Source organism: Chinchilla lanigera, unplaced genomic scaffold (assembly GCF_000276665.1).
Source record: "Chinchilla lanigera isolate Chin_1 unplaced genomic scaffold, ChiLan1.0 scaffold00012, whole genome shotgun sequence".
NCBI lineage: Eukaryota > Metazoa > Chordata > Mammalia > Rodentia > Chinchillidae > Chinchilla > Chinchilla lanigera.
The window spans coordinates 29,445,313-29,461,542 of NW_004955413.1; the positions used below are offsets into that span (position 1 = coordinate 29,445,313).

The window sequence follows — 16,230 nt, forward strand, 5'->3', positions numbered from 1 at the left end:
CATCACCACCATCACCACCACCACCACCACCACCATCACCACCACCACCATCACCACCATCACCACCATCACCACCATCACCACCACCACCACCATCATCATCACCATCATCACCACCACCACTACCACTATTATCTCCACTGACACCATCACCACCACCACTATCACCTCCACCACCACCATCACCACTACCACTATTATCACCACTGACACCATCACCACCACCACTATCACCTCCACCATCACCATCACCATCACCATCAATCACCACATGATGATCATCTTCCCTGTCACCCTACCCCCACCGTCAGCACCACCAGCATCTTCATCGTCTAGTCTATCACCAGCCAGCAGAGGATTCTGTTCACCTTAGACAGGAAGAACCTGAGGTTCAGAGAAGCCAGGATGCCTCTAACTGCTTGATCAGTACCAAATTTGTCACAGAGCCGCCTCCCCCACCCATGCACTCCCCGGCGATGCTGCCTCCTCCGGAGCTCAGCGAGTGGACGGAGGCTCAGATCTGCCTGGGGCTCTGAGGCTGTGCCTGCCCAGGCCTGCACGCACCTGCATGGCCGAGGCCAGCTGCCGGTCCCGCTCTTCCAGCTGCTGGTGCTCACTCTGCAGCTCACTGCCTCGCTGCAGGAGCTTCTGCTTCTCCTCTTCTTTGACTAGGAGAGAGGGGTCCAGGCCCCACCGAGAGGGCAGGTAAGCAGTGGGCAGGACAGGAGGGGAGAGGGGAGGCACAGGACTGAGCCAGAGCCTCCCCGCTTCAGGGCCAGGGGCTCGTGGGGATGTAGGGAACAAGCACCGCAAACGCCCTTCCCAGGACTGGGCCCACCCGGCCTCCCACAGGCGGCGGTGTGAGGGTAGGGGGCGCCTTACCTGTCTTGTGGGTGACGTAGGAGTGCACGATGGCCAGCATGCTAGTCCAGGGCACACCCTCATCCTTCTTTAAGGCCTGGGGGCAGAGGGGAACTGAGAGGGTGGACAGGTCCTGTGCCCTGTGGGGCGTGCCCGGCCGGCTGTGCAAGCCTGACTCCGCACCCCCTGCTCTGTCTGGGGACAGTGGCCACAGGCCACGTGAGCACCATCACAGCGGTATTTTTCTGGGTCTCTCTCCCAAGTAGAGGCTGGGGATGTTGCTATGCACCCCCCCATTCACAGGACAAAGCCCCACGCAAAGACCAAATGCAGCTGACACTCAAGGCCCTCTTGTCACCTGCCTCTGCCCTCCCTGCCTGCCCAGGGTGGCGGTCACCCAGGACCCCGACCTTCTGCTGGCACTTGGGGCACAGCCACCCGCCTTTGGGCGCCGCCTTGAGGGGCGGGTGCAGGCAGCCGAGGTGGTAGGCCCCCGGGCAGGCGCCGCAGCGCAGCAGGTTGGCTCCCCGCTTGCAGGCTGTACAGTGCTCATCGCGCGGAAGCTCACTCTGAAAGAAAAGGGAGGCTGCGGTTAGGGTTAGGTGCGGGGTGAGAGGGCCGCTCTGGGATGGGGTGTAGGTCCTGCAGGGGACAGCACCGGAAACACCTACACCCCTGCATCAGCCATGGCGACCCGAAGGACAGGACTCTGGGACACCAACCAGGGCGCAATGACCAGGGGCGTCCACATGGCGTGACCCTGAGTCCTAATTCTCCATGGCAAGACCTGGGCTCCAGGTGTGAGGACGCGTGCTGGGGTTCCGCTGTGGGCCAGGGGACAGCCCGTGTGTGCGTCCTATCCCAGGAGCTGGGCCAGCAACCGAGACCCAGGCTGAGGCCTGGGGAGGAGCTGTGCCCAGCACAAGCAGCCCAGGACCCTCAACAGCTCGTCCCTGTACCCTGGGCCCAGCATCTAGTGAGCCCCACCCGGGTCCACGTCCACCATGTGGATGAGGACGACCGCCATGCGGTCGCTGCAGGACTGAAGGGAAGAGTGTGTGCAAAGTGCCCCATCACTGTCCAGCCGTGCAGCAGGGCTGAGGGCGCCGGCCACCTTGCCAGGCACTGCCACCTCCCAGAGGCTGTGCGTCAGGGGCCCCTCTGACGGCGGCTTCACAGCCCTGCACTACCCACGAGCTACAGATCTCACCAACTTCCCCGTAAGCTGTGGGTGAACAGAGCTCTGACTTCAGAGCTGAGGCAGGGGGCTCCCACCTGAGGTGGCCATGCCACACACCTCTGGACACCAGAGATGTCCCCGGAGGAGCCAGAGCACCTCACATGACGACCTCATTTTGGTGCCAGGGCCCTGGGAGGGTGAGGCACATGGTCACAGAGTGAGCTAGAGGTGGAGCTGGGACCAGCATCCCAGGCTCCTGCTGCCAAGCCAAGGTCTCTCTGGGCTGGGGGGCTCACAGGGGTGGGGTTCCGGCTTAGGACCAGGCACCAGGTATCTGTGAACAAGCGGCCAGGCTGCTTGTGGAAGACAACACAGCCTACCCAGAGGGGCTGGAACCAACTGCCCCTGCATGTTTAGTGGCTTGGCCAGTACAAGCATGCAGGGCCTCAAAATTCACTCAGGATGAGATCGGAAGCTGGGTGAAGAACACTCAGTAAGTCCCGGGGCCACACCTGGACACCGGGCCATGACCCGTCTACGTCATGGGACAGGCTGCACGGGTCCCAGTGCACAGGATCATAGACTGGGTGGGCATGTGGGGTGAGCCCCTGGGGACTAGCACGCCCTGCTGGGATGAGCAACAGAGGACAAGGGCGGGCCAGCTCTGCCTGGGGTCACACAGTGAGCCGGGCATAGCCAGGGTGGGAACCAGCACTGGCTGCTTCCACGGGCCTTTGCGGCTCCTGGAGTCCCTGTCCCCGTGGCACTGGGCAGGGAGGGCTCCCTGTGGTGATGCCCGGCTCTGCCAGAGGAGAGGAAAGCAGGCTCATGACGTGCGAAGCTCCTGGCACCTAGGGTAGAGCCAAAGGCCTTGCCTCGGGCCCCACTCCGGGCTGGGCCTGTCCAGGGGACCTCCCTGCACTGCGCAGAACATGCCCCGCCCCCGGGGGTGAGCTGGGCACGTACCTTCCAGCAGGGGTCCTCATTGGCTGGCACAGGGAGAAGGGTGAGAACAGGTTAGTGGGCAATGGAGGAACAAAGGGCCAGCCTGGGTTCGGAAAGCCTGGCGCGGCAGGTGCTCTCCCAGGGAATGATGGGAGCATCACAGCCCCAGGGGAGACTGGATTTCCACCCAGGGCATGATGGGAGCCTCAAGAGGACCCAGGGAGGCCTGCGCTCGGCCAGGACCCACCCTAGGCTCGGGTTCGCGGTGCCTGAGCTCACTGAGGAGACTGGCGACAAGGAACTGCCCGGTGGAGCTCCCCTCACTCCAGAGACCCCTCGGTGCGGGTTTTTAGTTCCTGTCCGGCTGTTGCCCCCCTCACTCCAGAATGTGGTGCCTAATCACACACTTAAACGACCACAGGAATGGCTAACGCCGAGTGCGGTGCCGGGCAGCTCACCAGGCTCTGGGGTAGAGGCAGCTGCAGCCCATTTTGTAGTCTGGAAGACCGAGGCCCAGAGAGCTGTCTGAGCTATTTGTACTTGTATATATTTTTCTGACTGAGAGTAATTAATAAGCAGTCCCCCTGCTGTGTATGTGCAGTGTGTCTTCCCGGGGGTCATGCGGCTGAGCAAGGCTGGCTGAGAGCAGAGGGGCCTCTGAAAACCCCCGAGGGCCTCAGCCCTTCGCCCCCGCATCCAGTGGACGAGCAGAGCAGAGCCCAGCCCCAACAACGAGCCCGGCCTTTCACTACCCAGGCAGGCACAGGACAGAGGGACAGGAGTTGCCAGCCAGGGTCCGGACCGTGCCCCACGGGCAGAGGCCGCGTTGCCATGCCTCGGGCTGCTCAGCCCCCATCCTCCCCACCCACCCACGCAGACAGGTCCTGCTGGGGCCGCCCAGCACTGCACAGCCCGGTGCCCTGCCGGCCCTGCCCCGCGCCACCACTGCCACTCACCTCGCGCTGTGAGGAACAGGGGGCTGTTGGGATAGCTGGAGGCCAGCCGCTTCCTCTGTGGGCACAAACACAGTAACCACTCACCGTGCGTCGGAACGCTGCCCTGCTGCCCCTGCACATGCAGAGGGACGGCCCCCTCCCGGGGCTCCCAATGCCAGGTGGGAGGAGCCAGCAGCGGCGCTGCACCCGCCCTAAAGAGCCTCCCTGCTGCGGCGACGCAAGCTCAGGAGACACGGATGGGGCGGAGGGCCTGCCTGGCCCCTGCCCCTGCTGGGTGCAATGGCTTCACCACCTCCCTCCAGACTCCTCGGCGCTCGAGCCTGGGGTGTCCCAGCCCTTCCTGCCCTGGCCCTGGGACCCCACTTCCCTCAGGACAGCATCTGGCTCCTAACTCAGGAATTTGGGAGTTAACTCAAAAGGGCAAGAAGACTTCATTCGGGCTCAGCTGCTCGAGGAGGTTGTGCTGATGGGCGGGACACGGTGCCAGAGGAACCCGGGGTCACACCCAGGTCTGCACCGCCTTGTCCAACTGTGGAGTACAGGACAGGCTTCGGATGAGGAGGGACCTCCCTGCCTGCTAAGTCAACCTTTAAGGTCCTGTTCGGCCTCCTGCCAGGCCCTGGGGGTAAGCGTGGGATGGCACAGTGCCAGGGGCACACCTGTGTCTGCAGCCAGGTTGTCACCTGCAGGGGGACGGCGGGCTCAGGACAAACCAGAGGTGGCTATGATATCAGAGTTGTGAGTGCCCAGTGGTCCTGGGGTCCCTGGCCCCAGCCAGATCTCTGCTCAGAAGGCCCCCCACTTTTGTCCCCAGGGAGGACAGACCCCCTACGTCGGTGTGGGACAAGGAACCAGTGCGCGCTGCTCATGCTCTCAGCCCATCCTGTGGGGCGGGCCGGGCAGCTCTGCACACAAGGCCCGAAGGGGTCCCAGGAAGGGGGATCCACTGCGTGACCGCAGCTGCCCACACCTCAGTGCAGCCCCATCCACAGTGCTCCCCAGGGTGGCTTCCGCAGGGGCTCGGCTGACAGCTTTGCTACCTGCACTTTTCCCGTCCACACCCAAGCGGGCCCAGTCCCCACCTCGGTCTCCAGGAGGCCGCTGTAGGCGGGGTTGGCGGTGCTCCTCCTCTTCCGCTCCTGGCGCTTGCTCTGGATTTCTGGAAGGCACAGACTCGGAGGTCACCGGCTCCTCTGCCGGGAACCCCTAAGCAGCCCTGGGCACCGTGTCCACGTCTGCCCAACACCCCCTCCCTGCAGTGGCCGGGGCAGGGTGGAGCCTCCAGGCATCACCCCTCACTCCAGGCATCAGACCCAATGGAGGAGTCTGGCAGGTGGCAGCCCCGCTCCTAGCCCACAGCACCCTGTGTGTTGTTGTGCATGGGGCACCCGGATAGCATCAACAATGCCCACGGGTCAGATGCCAGTGTGGCCAGCTGCAGAGGGAGGCTTTGGCTCCTGGCTGGGCCAGCTGTGGTCTCCCCGGCATCCTGGAGTCCCTGGCCTGAGCAGCGTCTGCAGGTGCGGCATACGCACCTCCAAGCCCAGGGATGCGTGTTGTGGACGCTGCAGACCCTCCCTCGCCTGGCTGTCACCGGCCCTTGCTGCCGGGTGGACGGGCAGTCTGCCGCCTTCTCATCCCTGCTGCAGCTGTCCCTTCTTTACAAACCCTCCCAGCGCAACGCTGTGCACCTCCTGGGAGGTACCACGGGCCTCCTTGGGAGGAGATGGGGCCCAGATCAACATTTCGGGTATGTGGGAGTGGGGAAAAGTGTTCAAAATGAGGACTATTCATAAAAACAGTCACTTGTCTCTCCCTCCTCTGCAGTGCCAGGATGCAGTTTTCCTTCTGCCAGAAATGAGGAAGTGGAGGTTCAGCGTGGGGAAGGAATGGCCGAAGATCACCCAACTGGCAAGTGTCATGGCCAGGACTTGGACATGGGTCTTCTGTCCCCACCACCCCACGTGGTCTCGGGGCTTCAAAGTCAGTTTCAGAATGGTTTTCACAGGCAAGTTGAGGACGGAAGGAGCCTTAGGTTCAAGTTCACAGCATCAGACAGTGGTGGGGACACATTACCGTGTCATCTTGATCAGTCTGGGAGTCGCCCAAGGGGTCAGCGAAGCACCCTTCTGGGTGTGTCTCAGTGGGTCATGGAGGTGTGACCTTGGGAACTACACATATCTGATCCCTGGCTTTTTCCTCTCTGCTGCCGTTCCCCTGTTCTGCTTTGCTTCCCCAGGCCCTTCCAGCATGATTTTCCTGCCTTAGAGCCAGTCAACCCTGGGCTGAATCCTCTAAACCCATGAGCCCAGTTAAACCCCTCCTCCCTCAAGTCAGGGTGTCGGTTACTACGGCCCAGCGGCAGGAAAGTAACTCAGTAGATGAGCTCATATAGTTGAGCTCAGAGCTTGCCTTCCTGCCTGGCACAGAGGTGAGCCAGGGCCACCGGGATGGGGTCTCTCTACAAGAGCCAGGCCAGTGAGCTGGGGTCTGGAAGGTGGGGTCCTTCCACTGCCTCTACCATCCACATTACCCAGCTGCTGCCAGGCAGCAGGAGCACCAGGGGTGGCACAGGCTGTTCTCTCAGAGGCCCATGAAAGGGCCTGGCTCTCTCCCAGCATGCTGGCCTCAGCTGAGCTCAGGAGGGTTTGCTCTGAAAGCTGTGTAGCCTCGGCCGGATCCGCTGCCTTCCCACACATTTCTCACTCGACCTTACGCTGAAGCTTGCGGCCTTCACACTGAGCTACATCCCCAGCCCTTTTCATTTTTTGAGACTGGGTCTTGCTAAGTTGCCCAGGCGTGGGCCACTGTGCCCAGCTCTGTTCTGGCTTTTAAGGAGGAAATGTAAAGCAGTCTAGCTTCTGCGCCCAGGTGCACCTGGGCATTTTCACTTTATGAAATGTCTTTAGCAGGGCAGGGGTTGTGGTGGGAGACTCTAGGCTGGGAGTCGGGAGACCTGAGTTCCAGCCTCATCCAGAAATCAACTGGTTGAGTGACCTTGGGCGGGTGAATCAACTTCTCTGGCCTCAGCTCCCTTCCCCTGACATGAACAAGAGGCCGGCATCTGTGCTTCTGGGTTGATTAGTCCCTGGGACCCGCTCTCATTGGAAGTCAAACAGCACCTCCAGAGCCACACAGTCTACCTGACGTTCCCAGGCCTAGTGGTGTGTACGCTGTGATCTGACATCCACAGGCCAGGTCCACCCTCTAATGCCATATGGTTCCCAGCTGGGGGCAGTACACGGCTCCTGGCACTTTACACCAAGAGGAAGGCTCCCTGATCCCATTCTACAGATCGACAAAGCAAGGAAAGGGGACTTGAGGAAACATCTGCTCTCAGAGTTAGTAAATGGCAGAAATGGACAGGGCATTGTCTTCTATCACTTCACGGTGCTGCCTCCAGAGTGGGGACAGGGACCCACGAGTCCCCTTCACGGAAACAAGGAAGTGACCCGGGGGGTCCATGCAGCCCCAGAGCACAGAGAGCTGCAAGGCCTCTCCGTCCCACTTGCCTTTGGTGACAGCCACCTACCCTGAACTGCTTGGGGCATAGCTCCCAGGAGGAGACCAGCCCTCGACACCTGACCTGGATCTCCCAAAACCAGCTGCCCGTAGTACCAGCCCCCGCCCCAGGCCAGCGCTCACCCCTTACCTTCCAGGTGCTCTGTCGTGACCAGGCCGAGCGCTACCATGAAGGCGATTTTCTGCAGGATCAAGGGGTGGAGTTAGCGCGGCCTCTGACCTCCCCAGACCCGCGCCAGGCGTCTGCCCGAGACGGCTGCAGGGTTAGGGCTCCAGGTGCCCCTGCCACCAGCCACTGCTCCAGACACCAAGAAAGTGCCCAGGAAATGCTGGGCAACCAGGCTCCCCAGGAACCCCCTGGAGGAGGGGAGGGCGCCCCAAAAAGCCTAGGAAAGTATGCACCTCAGGTACGTTTGAAGACACTGGTGCGTGCAGGACAGTCACTGTCATAGTCAGAATCTCTGCACCGCCAGGCCAGTCACTGCTCCTGGTCACTGCTTACTTACTTAACACCAAGCTGAGCACCTGTGAACCCACTGATAAACACGAACCCCCACACCCAACAGCCAGCCGCACCTCCCTGTGTCCTCTCCTCGCCCCGCCCCTCTGCTTCCTCTCAGGAACCCTGCTCCTGGGGCCTGGAATCGTGGTTTCTGGACTTTTCCCATCCGCACACTCCCGTCACCCATCTGCATAGATCTAAACGTGGCAGGACTTAGTCTGACCTGCTCTGACTCCCCAAAGGGCCGCAAACTGCATTACGGCTCACAGCGCGGTGTTTCCCATCCAACATCCCTCAGTTCCTGCTCCTGGCCCAGGGTGAGGCCTCCCTAGGTCCACCCTCTGCCACCATCCACTGTGGGCAGGACTGAGGGTGCCACGGGACGGGGTCACATCCTGGTGCTTGCATCCTTCAGGCGCTTCCTTCCTCCACTCTGGGACACGTCAGAGGCCACCTCCCCGCTTCCCCCCTAAAGAGACCCGTGCCTTCCCTGCCTGGGGGCCACAGCGTTCCCCACGCCATGAGAGGCCGGGAACGTTCCCACCGTGCCTCAGTGCTGCCGGCTTTCCCCGGGGTCCCTGGAGTGTCCTTTCAAGATGGAGATAGAAGTCTTTATTTTAGTACATTTTTTAAGAATTATCTTTGTAAAGGGAGGTGTCAGCACATCATGAAAAGCAGAGCCGGTAAGAATCAGCGCTGTGAGGTACGCGCTGGGGTAACCCGAGTTCTGGAAATGGGGGTCCCAGGTCCAGGTCCAGCAGCTTGGCCAAGAAGAGCAGTCGGTTCGGGCAGCTGCTCACTATCACCTGGTTCATAAATCACTTCCAGCCGCCTGGCTAAATGGACTCCCTGGACTGTCCCGCTGCGCCTGAGCCCATGCTGGTCTCTTCCTGTGATCGTTTCCTTATCTTTCAGCTGCAGGAAGCAGGGATGAGGCCAGCTGTCCCGCCCCCTGGGCAGGCAGGAAATGGGGACTCAACCTTATACACCCAACATCTTTGTCTGGAGGAAGGGCTGGGGGCAGGGAGGGGAAACTCAGGTCAGGGGGTTTCCAGGGGCATGGTCAGGACCGTCCTGAGTCCCACTCGATGAGGTCAGAGGCCGAGGTGACTGCTCCAGTCCCACAGCCGTGGGCGGAGACAGCAGGCTCTGGGTCAGACAGCCTGGTTACAGCACCCGGCTCCGGGGAGCTCCACTTCTGTCACTGGCTAGTGTGGACTCTTAGCCCCACGTAAGACAAGGATCAGACCTGGGCTGGTTCCTTAACTTGCTGACATCTGTCACCACTGTCCAATCTCCTTCTCAGGGTCCTAACAGTGGAAGTCCCTGTAGAGGCTTCCAAGACGTTCCTGTCAGCTGAAAGTTCTTGCTCAATTTGGATAGAAATCGTGATTTGGCAAAGCGTGACTCTTTTAGTGCTGACCACCCCGGGCTGTGAATGCCAGCAGCTACCGGCAGCATGGGGAGCCCTCCCGGCTGTGGGGATGGCGGCTCCTGGAGATGGCAGCTTTTGACTGTTCTTGGGGCTCTCCAGTGCTTCAGGGCTGGTGGCCCCTGATGTCACCAGCTCAGCACTCACCATGTGAACAGGCAGGAACATGCCACCTGGAAGAGGCTCTTTTAGAGCTCGTGGTGCAGCATATGAGGAAATGGCAAATGGACTGAGCCAGGCTTCCCTGAGGGGCTGCTGAGACAGGTTGGCCGGGAGTGGGGGGCAGGGCTGCAGGGCAGCGTCACCTGTCGTTGGTCTGTGGCTGATGCCCGAGGTTGCCCATGCAAGCACCTCCCAGTGCAGCCTGGTCCTGAGGAGTAAATGCCCTCTTGGGGATCACTGGGTCTCTCTCCCTGCTTCCCACCTAGCCCACGACCCTTCTGAACAACTGCCAGCAACAGCTGCAGGTGTACCATGGGTCACTGGGGGCCGCGGCTGACCACACAAGCACCTCCCGGCAGCACACACCAGTGAGGTACCTGCCACACAGGGCTACGGAGATATCCTGCCCGGCAGTTCCATTTCTCTACAAAAACCAGTGTCTCCCAGCGCCTCTGAGCTCCTGCCTGGCTCATCCAGCAAGGTTTCTGGGTGCCGCTGCCCGGCTTCAAGGGTCAAGGAGACACTTCACTAATGGAGCCGATGCCGGCAGGTCTCTGTGTGCCTCTCCGCCGCCCTCTTTCAGAAGAAGCTTTAATAAAAGCGTTTACACCAGGACAGGTTGTAACTACAAGTTCCATGGAAGGCATTACTGTGTCTATGCTAATTGCTAATTAGCATATGCTAATTGCTAATTTATACTAATTGTAAAAATGCATGATAATCGACCAAGATACACTCTGCGAGCACAAAGGGAAGCCACCCAGAGACCCCTCGGAAGGCTGAGGGTGCAGCACAACCTCGAAGAAGGAGAGCAGGGCGCAGCCAGCCGGCATAGGGTTTCCCTGCGCACACAGCAGGGCTCACAACTGAATGTCCCTCATGAGGGAAGTGGGGCTGGGAGACGTGGTTCACACTGTGGCCACATCAGCAGTTGATCTTGCTGGCCTTGTGCACATGCCAAGGACAATCTCCAAGCCATGCTCCTGCTCGAAGACACTCCTGGCTCCCCATCACCTAAGGAGTAAGGTCCCACCCCAGCCACCTGTGTCCAGATCTTCCAAGATCTCTCTTAGCACTGGACCTAGAGGTTCCCATGCACATCTGCCACTGTAGTCCGACAGCCAGCTGACTCCCCAGGGTGGGCAGAGCCCTTCCCCATGGGAGGGCTGACATGGGACCCTTCGCCAGACATCCCAAACCCTGCCTCCTGCCTGTGCTGTTCCCTGGCCTCTGCTGACCGTGTCCCCCGTCTGCACCCTCCAGGCCCCTGCAGGAGGAAGCCCAGCCCTCTCCCCACTGCAGCCTCATCTGTGGCTCTGCTACTGGACACGTGTAGCCCACACTGCAGTCCCTCGTGGCCACCTGCTGCCCACCGTCATGAGCTTCTCAAGAACAAGGACCACATCCACCCCCTCACGGGGGCCAGCAGGGAGACACCTGTGCACCCTGACAGGACAGGCAGGCACTCAGAAGCCCAGTGAAGGGTGAGTGGAGGGTAGAGGACGGGTGAGGACTCTGCAGCCAGGACTGAGGCTGGAGCGGGGGAGCAGGCTGCCTGGGCCTGGATGGCGGGGACGTCATCTGAGGACATCAGCCACAGCACCAGGACAGCTACCTGGGCCAGAGCTGCCGAGCCACCTCCAACTGTAGGGCTCTCAGCGGGTGTCACAATGTCCCCCACAGCCCTTTGTCCCCACTCCTTTGGGACCCTGGGGAGGTGTTTTACGTGTGACTTCTGGGAAAATCTTTAGGTCCTTAAAGGAGACCAGCCAAGGGGGCAGCTGACTTCTGCAGCACCCAGGGTCCCGCTCCGGCCACAGCAGAGGACAGACAGGGCTTCGTGAGGGCCACGTGCAGCCAGGCATTGCTGTCTCCCTGGGCTGGAGGTCCTGAGGATGGGGACCACACCCAGGGCTCTGTGGAAGGGGGTCCACACCCGAGTTGGGGCCCCGTGACAAATGAGGAAACAGGCAACCTGCCCAGGTCCTGTGCTGGACACCACACTGACCACTGCCCCACACTGCTACGACACCTGCTGTTACGGTCTGTGTCTGGATGTCCCCCAAGCCTCATGCAGTCATGGGGCGGGATTTTAGAGTTTATGATTGATTCGTGGTCCAATGCTGGGATCATGGGTGGGAGTGCTACACCCACCCTGGGACGGGTAGTTTGCATGCAATGTGAGGGAGGGAAAGAGGCTTGCTGCCGCTCCTCCTTTGGGCTCTGGCTGCTTTTGCTGTCTTGTGCGGCCTTGAAGAGTTGCCCCTGTGCCCTGCCACCCTGCCTTGGAGCCAGCTGATTATGGACTGAAACCTCCACAAACTCTGAGCTAGATAAACCTTTCCTTCCTTAACTTTGGGTATTGGGTAGTTTGTCTCAGCAATAAGAGAAAAGTAACGGAGACACCTGCTCATCCCTAGGCTGGGCGGCCGAGAGCTAGCTCACCAGGTGAGTCCCGGACAGCAGCCGCCCTGCACGGCACGGTGCCACAGCAACTGGATCACCCCACAGCCCAGCAGCGCCCTGTACTGCGCCTGACCCACAGCCTGGGCCCTGGGCATGGGCCACCTACCTCGGGGTTCTCCGGGCTCGGGGCTCGGTCTTCCTTCTTCCTCTTGGCGGCCTGAGCTCCCTGAGACGGCTCCTCCGTGGGCGGCCGGGGCTCCGCTGAGCTTTCGGGCTGCGTCTGCACTTGCGGCTGGATGATGATGACCTGGGGAGGTGGCAGGGGTGAGGGCTGGCAGAGGTGCAGGGGCCTGGGGGGTGAGCTGGGTGGGTGGGGGCCCAGGTGCACCCTGACAGGTGCAGCACGAGCAGGTGCACCCACGGTGACCAGAGCTGCACCTCCCAACTCCCCTTCCGCCCTGTGAGCATCTGCATGAGATGGCCAGGTCTAGGGAGCAAGAAGCCCTGGGTTCAAATCCCATGCCCCCAGTTTCCCCACTGTGTGGGCTCAGGCAGGTCCCCCTGCCTCCCTGAACCTCAGCCTCCTCACTGCCTGCACCACGCCAATGCCTACCGCCAGGCAGGCTGGTCTCTACCCCAAACGCAGGTAAACTGAGGTAAAGGGCTCAGACATGTTCCCTGCTGAGACTGTCAGGTTAGGTGGCAGAGGGCTGGGTTACTCCCAGCAGGCCTGGGGCAACAGGGCTCTGGGTCCTAGGCCTGCCCCAGAGGCCTGGGTGGCAGGATGCCCGAGGTGACCAAAGCCACTTCTCCCTGGCTGCCCCTCCTCCTAAACCCCCACTGTTCCACTTCTTTATTCCGGACAAGGCCCTGGAAAGAACGGCTGTTTTTCATGCTTCCAGGAAGAGCAAGTCACCAGGAGCAGCCAGCCAGGACCTGACCCAAGCCAGGGCCAAGCTGAATTGTTCTCGGTTTTGTTTCCCGCAGAACAGGTGCGGACCGTTTTAGGAACTCCAGGCTTCTGAGCCGGAAGAGGAAAATGTGCAGTTTTTCTGCTGGCTTAACAGATCTGCTGCATTCTTTGCATCACATTTTCAGACATTAAATGCTCTGCAGAGAAAGCCAAAATGCTCTTTTTTCATGTTGCCGAGAAGAAAACCATTAAGTTCTTCAACAGGAAAAAGGGCCCCAAACCTCCTGGAGCCAGTCACAGAGCCAGGATGGGTACAGGTGGAGGGAAGGTTCCACCTACTGACCTGAGGAGCCCAGCACACAGCGGCCTCTCCACACCTACGGGGTAAGTGGCACGGGTACAGCCAGTGCACCCCGCCCCGTCAGGCGCCATCTGGGGGCACTTGCCATCTGACCCTGACCCAGGACGACCCTGTGAGCTCTGAGAATCCTTCCAGGTACTGCTGGTGGGGGAAGGGTGGACGTGGAGCCCCAACACCTGGGCTGGGGAAACTGAGGCCACAGGGGGGAAATGGCAGCAGCCCCTGCCTGCCTGGACAGGAGCTGGTGGGGTGACAGGGAGAAGATCTTAGCTTCAGACTTAAACCGCGGCAAGAAAGAAGTCAGGGATTTCCCATCCAGGCACCTTGGGTGTGAAACATGAGCTGTCAGCAGAGACGGATGAGGGGTGCGGACGAGGGGCGCAGGGCTCCTGCATCGCGCGATCACCTCCTCATTCCACCCGCGGTGACCGACACGGCCATCGGTCACTCCGGCTGCACTGGTGTTGATTCGCTCCACCGATTTGCCTCACTCAGGTGCCGATCCCAGCCACCCCTCAGCTCACTCACCCCGCCCACCACTGCCCTTGCGCATTTATTCTGCTCCTTCACTCACTTCTGGCTGGCTGTCACTCCCCCAACGCGCTCCATCCCACGGCCGCAGGGCCTCCCACCTGTGCCCTCCGGGACAGCCCCTGCCTGCGGCGGGCGCTCACCTTGCTGTCGGCACTGATGAGGAGAGGCTGCACTTTGATGCTGTCACTGACCACGGGCACGGCGGTGCTGGGGGCGATGGCGGTGGCATTGCTGGGGGAGGTGGAGATGATGGCATAGGCCACCCCAGCGCCGCTCAGGGGCGAGGCGATGGCGGTGGGCTCGGCGAGGGCCTGGGGCTGGCTGCCGAGCGTTGGCACATGGCTGACGGTGTTGTTGGCAGTGGGGAGGGCTGGGCTGGGGTTCTTGATGCTGACCACAGTGCCCTTCTGGAACGTCGGGGGCTGCTTGGGTGGCCGGTCCCTGCCCGGGGCGACGGGGAGGCTGTCTGGAATCAGAGTCTTTGGCCTAACCTGAGGAGAGGGGCAGGTGTATAGTCAGAGGTGCTGCAGAGCCGCTCAGAGTGTCCACCTCAGAGGCACAGGGCAGGCCTTGCGGTGACCCTGGCTCCGGGCCCTGACCCCAAGCGAGGTTCCCTGGCCGCATGCGCACCGACTCTACGGGGCTCGGGGGAGCTGTTCCCAGTTGGGTCCCCACTGGATCAACTGAGGGACACAGGGTGGGGGAGAGGAGACGGGACGTGGCCTGGACGAGACGGAGGGGCCGCAGAGTGCCTCAGGTCCCCGAGCACAAAGCACCCTGGCGTTGGAACTGCAGGGAGCACAGCCTTTTGGGGGCCAGGGTCAGGGGCCCTGCTGCTCCGACGGGTGGGGCTGGGCCGCTGCTGTGTCCCGGAAACCACGGAGCTGCGCCCGTGCAGTCCACAGCCCAGACATTGGTCCCTCTGCGGAGTCCGCGCACAGCAGGGCAAAACTGTGCGGCAACCAGCAACGGGAGAGTCAGGCCGCCCGGGCCTAATCCCAGCTCCTATGGGACTGTGTGACCCTGGGGACACCTCAGGGTTCCTGTGTCCCGCCCCTTACTTGTACACCGGGGTGACAGGGCCACCAGTGTGGTTGCGGGTGGGCGAGCAGCTGCCCGGCAAGTGCCAGCTGTTGCCAGGGTCCCATCATTCCATGCACCTCGAGCCACAAGGGAGGTCACCCAAGCCCAGAGGTTCACACAGGCACCGCCTCCTCAGAGACGTGACGAGGGGCTGGCACCCACACAACCGCACTGCAGGGTGCTGTCCTGGCCACCCCCGGGGGGGTCAAACTGAGGCAGAGACTTGGCCTAGGCAGTGGGATGGGAGGTGGGACTGCCAAGCCTGCCTGGCAGCTGTGATGGCCACAGAGCACTGATGACCCTCACGTCCCTTTGTTCCATCTCCAATGACAAGAGGTGGGAGGGAGGGGAGGGCACCTCTGTGGGCCCTAAGCCTTGGGCACCATGCCTGCAAGCTCAGCCCACTGACCGGTGGCTCTGTGCCAGCCTCAAAGCAGGGGATGCCTCTGGCCCGCATCAGCCCCTCTGAGCGGGGAGCCTCCAGCCCAGGAGACCGGGAGTCAGGTGACCTGTCCGGGCACAGGGGCCATGATGCAGCCTGGCCTAGAACCCAGGCACCCAGGCCCCTCTGTGCGGCCTCCAAAACGAACTGGCTCATCCACACTTCCTTCGGTGCACTGGACTGTGACCCGGGACAGAAACACAGTGCCCAGCAACGGTGCTTAGCTGCGCCTGGCTGCCTGCTCGTCCATCCCGTCCAGCCCCACTTACTCCATTGGAGGATTAATTCTGGTCACGGCCACTGAACTGGCCTCGCACTTTCTCACCGTCTGAAAACCCAGACTCCTCCCTGTATGAAACCCGTCCGAAAGCACACAGTGACAAATGGCAGAGGAGGGGGTGGAGGGACCCAGCTCGGGGACTGAGACCCCGGGGACAGATGAGGACACCTGGAACCCCTGGCATCGCTTACCTGAGGTAGCACGGCCGCTCCTTGCCCGGCCAACCTCTGCAAGGAGCTGACCTGAGGACCCGTGACAGGCACTGCAGTGATGCTTCCCAAAGCCTGCAAGACAGAGAGACGGACTGAGCCGGGACACGGAGCTGGGGCGGGCTCGGCCCCGTCCAGCCGGCTGAGCTGCGGAGGGCTATCCCTGAGACGGCAAAGTCTACCCTTTCTTTTTCCTTCCTTTTCTTTTTTTCAGTGGTGAGGACTGAACCCAGGGCCTTCACACTGAGCTACATCGTCAGCCCTTTTATTCTTTATTTTGAGACAAGGTTTCATGAAGTTCCTGAGTTGCCCAGGTTGGCCTCGAACTTGTCATCCTCCTGCCTCAGCCTCCCCCAGTGCTAGGACAACAGGTGGGTGCTGCCATGCCCAGCTTAGTCTTCCCTTTCTTATGGGTCTTTTTATAAATCACAAAGTAATCTGT

General features: G+C 61.2%; 1 protein-coding gene across 3 annotated transcripts in view; it reads right to left on the minus strand.

The window, feature by feature from the left end:
- Phf21b (PHD finger protein 21B) overlaps positions 1 to 16,230 on the minus strand; it is a 64,704-nt gene that overhangs the window by 2,956 nt on the left and 45,518 nt on the right. For 2 of the 3 annotated variants that reach the window (XM_005379472.2, XM_005379474.2), the window contains exons 3-12: positions 15,771 to 15,863; positions 13,915 to 14,265; positions 12,133 to 12,273; positions 7,595 to 7,646; positions 5,025 to 5,101; positions 3,943 to 3,997; positions 3,008 to 3,030; positions 1,272 to 1,430; positions 883 to 958; positions 565 to 668 (exon numbers count right to left, since the gene is read on the minus strand). In XM_005379472.2, coding sequence (XP_005379529.1) covers positions 565 to 668; positions 883 to 958; positions 1,272 to 1,430; positions 3,008 to 3,030; positions 3,943 to 3,997; positions 5,025 to 5,101; positions 7,595 to 7,646; positions 12,133 to 12,273; positions 13,915 to 14,265; positions 15,771 to 15,863 — 1,131 coding nt within the window. Of the gene's footprint in view, positions 1 to 299; positions 369 to 564; positions 669 to 882; positions 959 to 1,271; positions 1,431 to 3,007; positions 3,031 to 3,942; positions 3,998 to 5,024; positions 5,102 to 7,594; positions 7,647 to 12,132; positions 12,274 to 13,914; positions 14,266 to 15,770; positions 15,864 to 16,230 lie in introns of all 3 variants that reach the window. The other variant, XM_005379473.2, reaches the window with a different exon arrangement.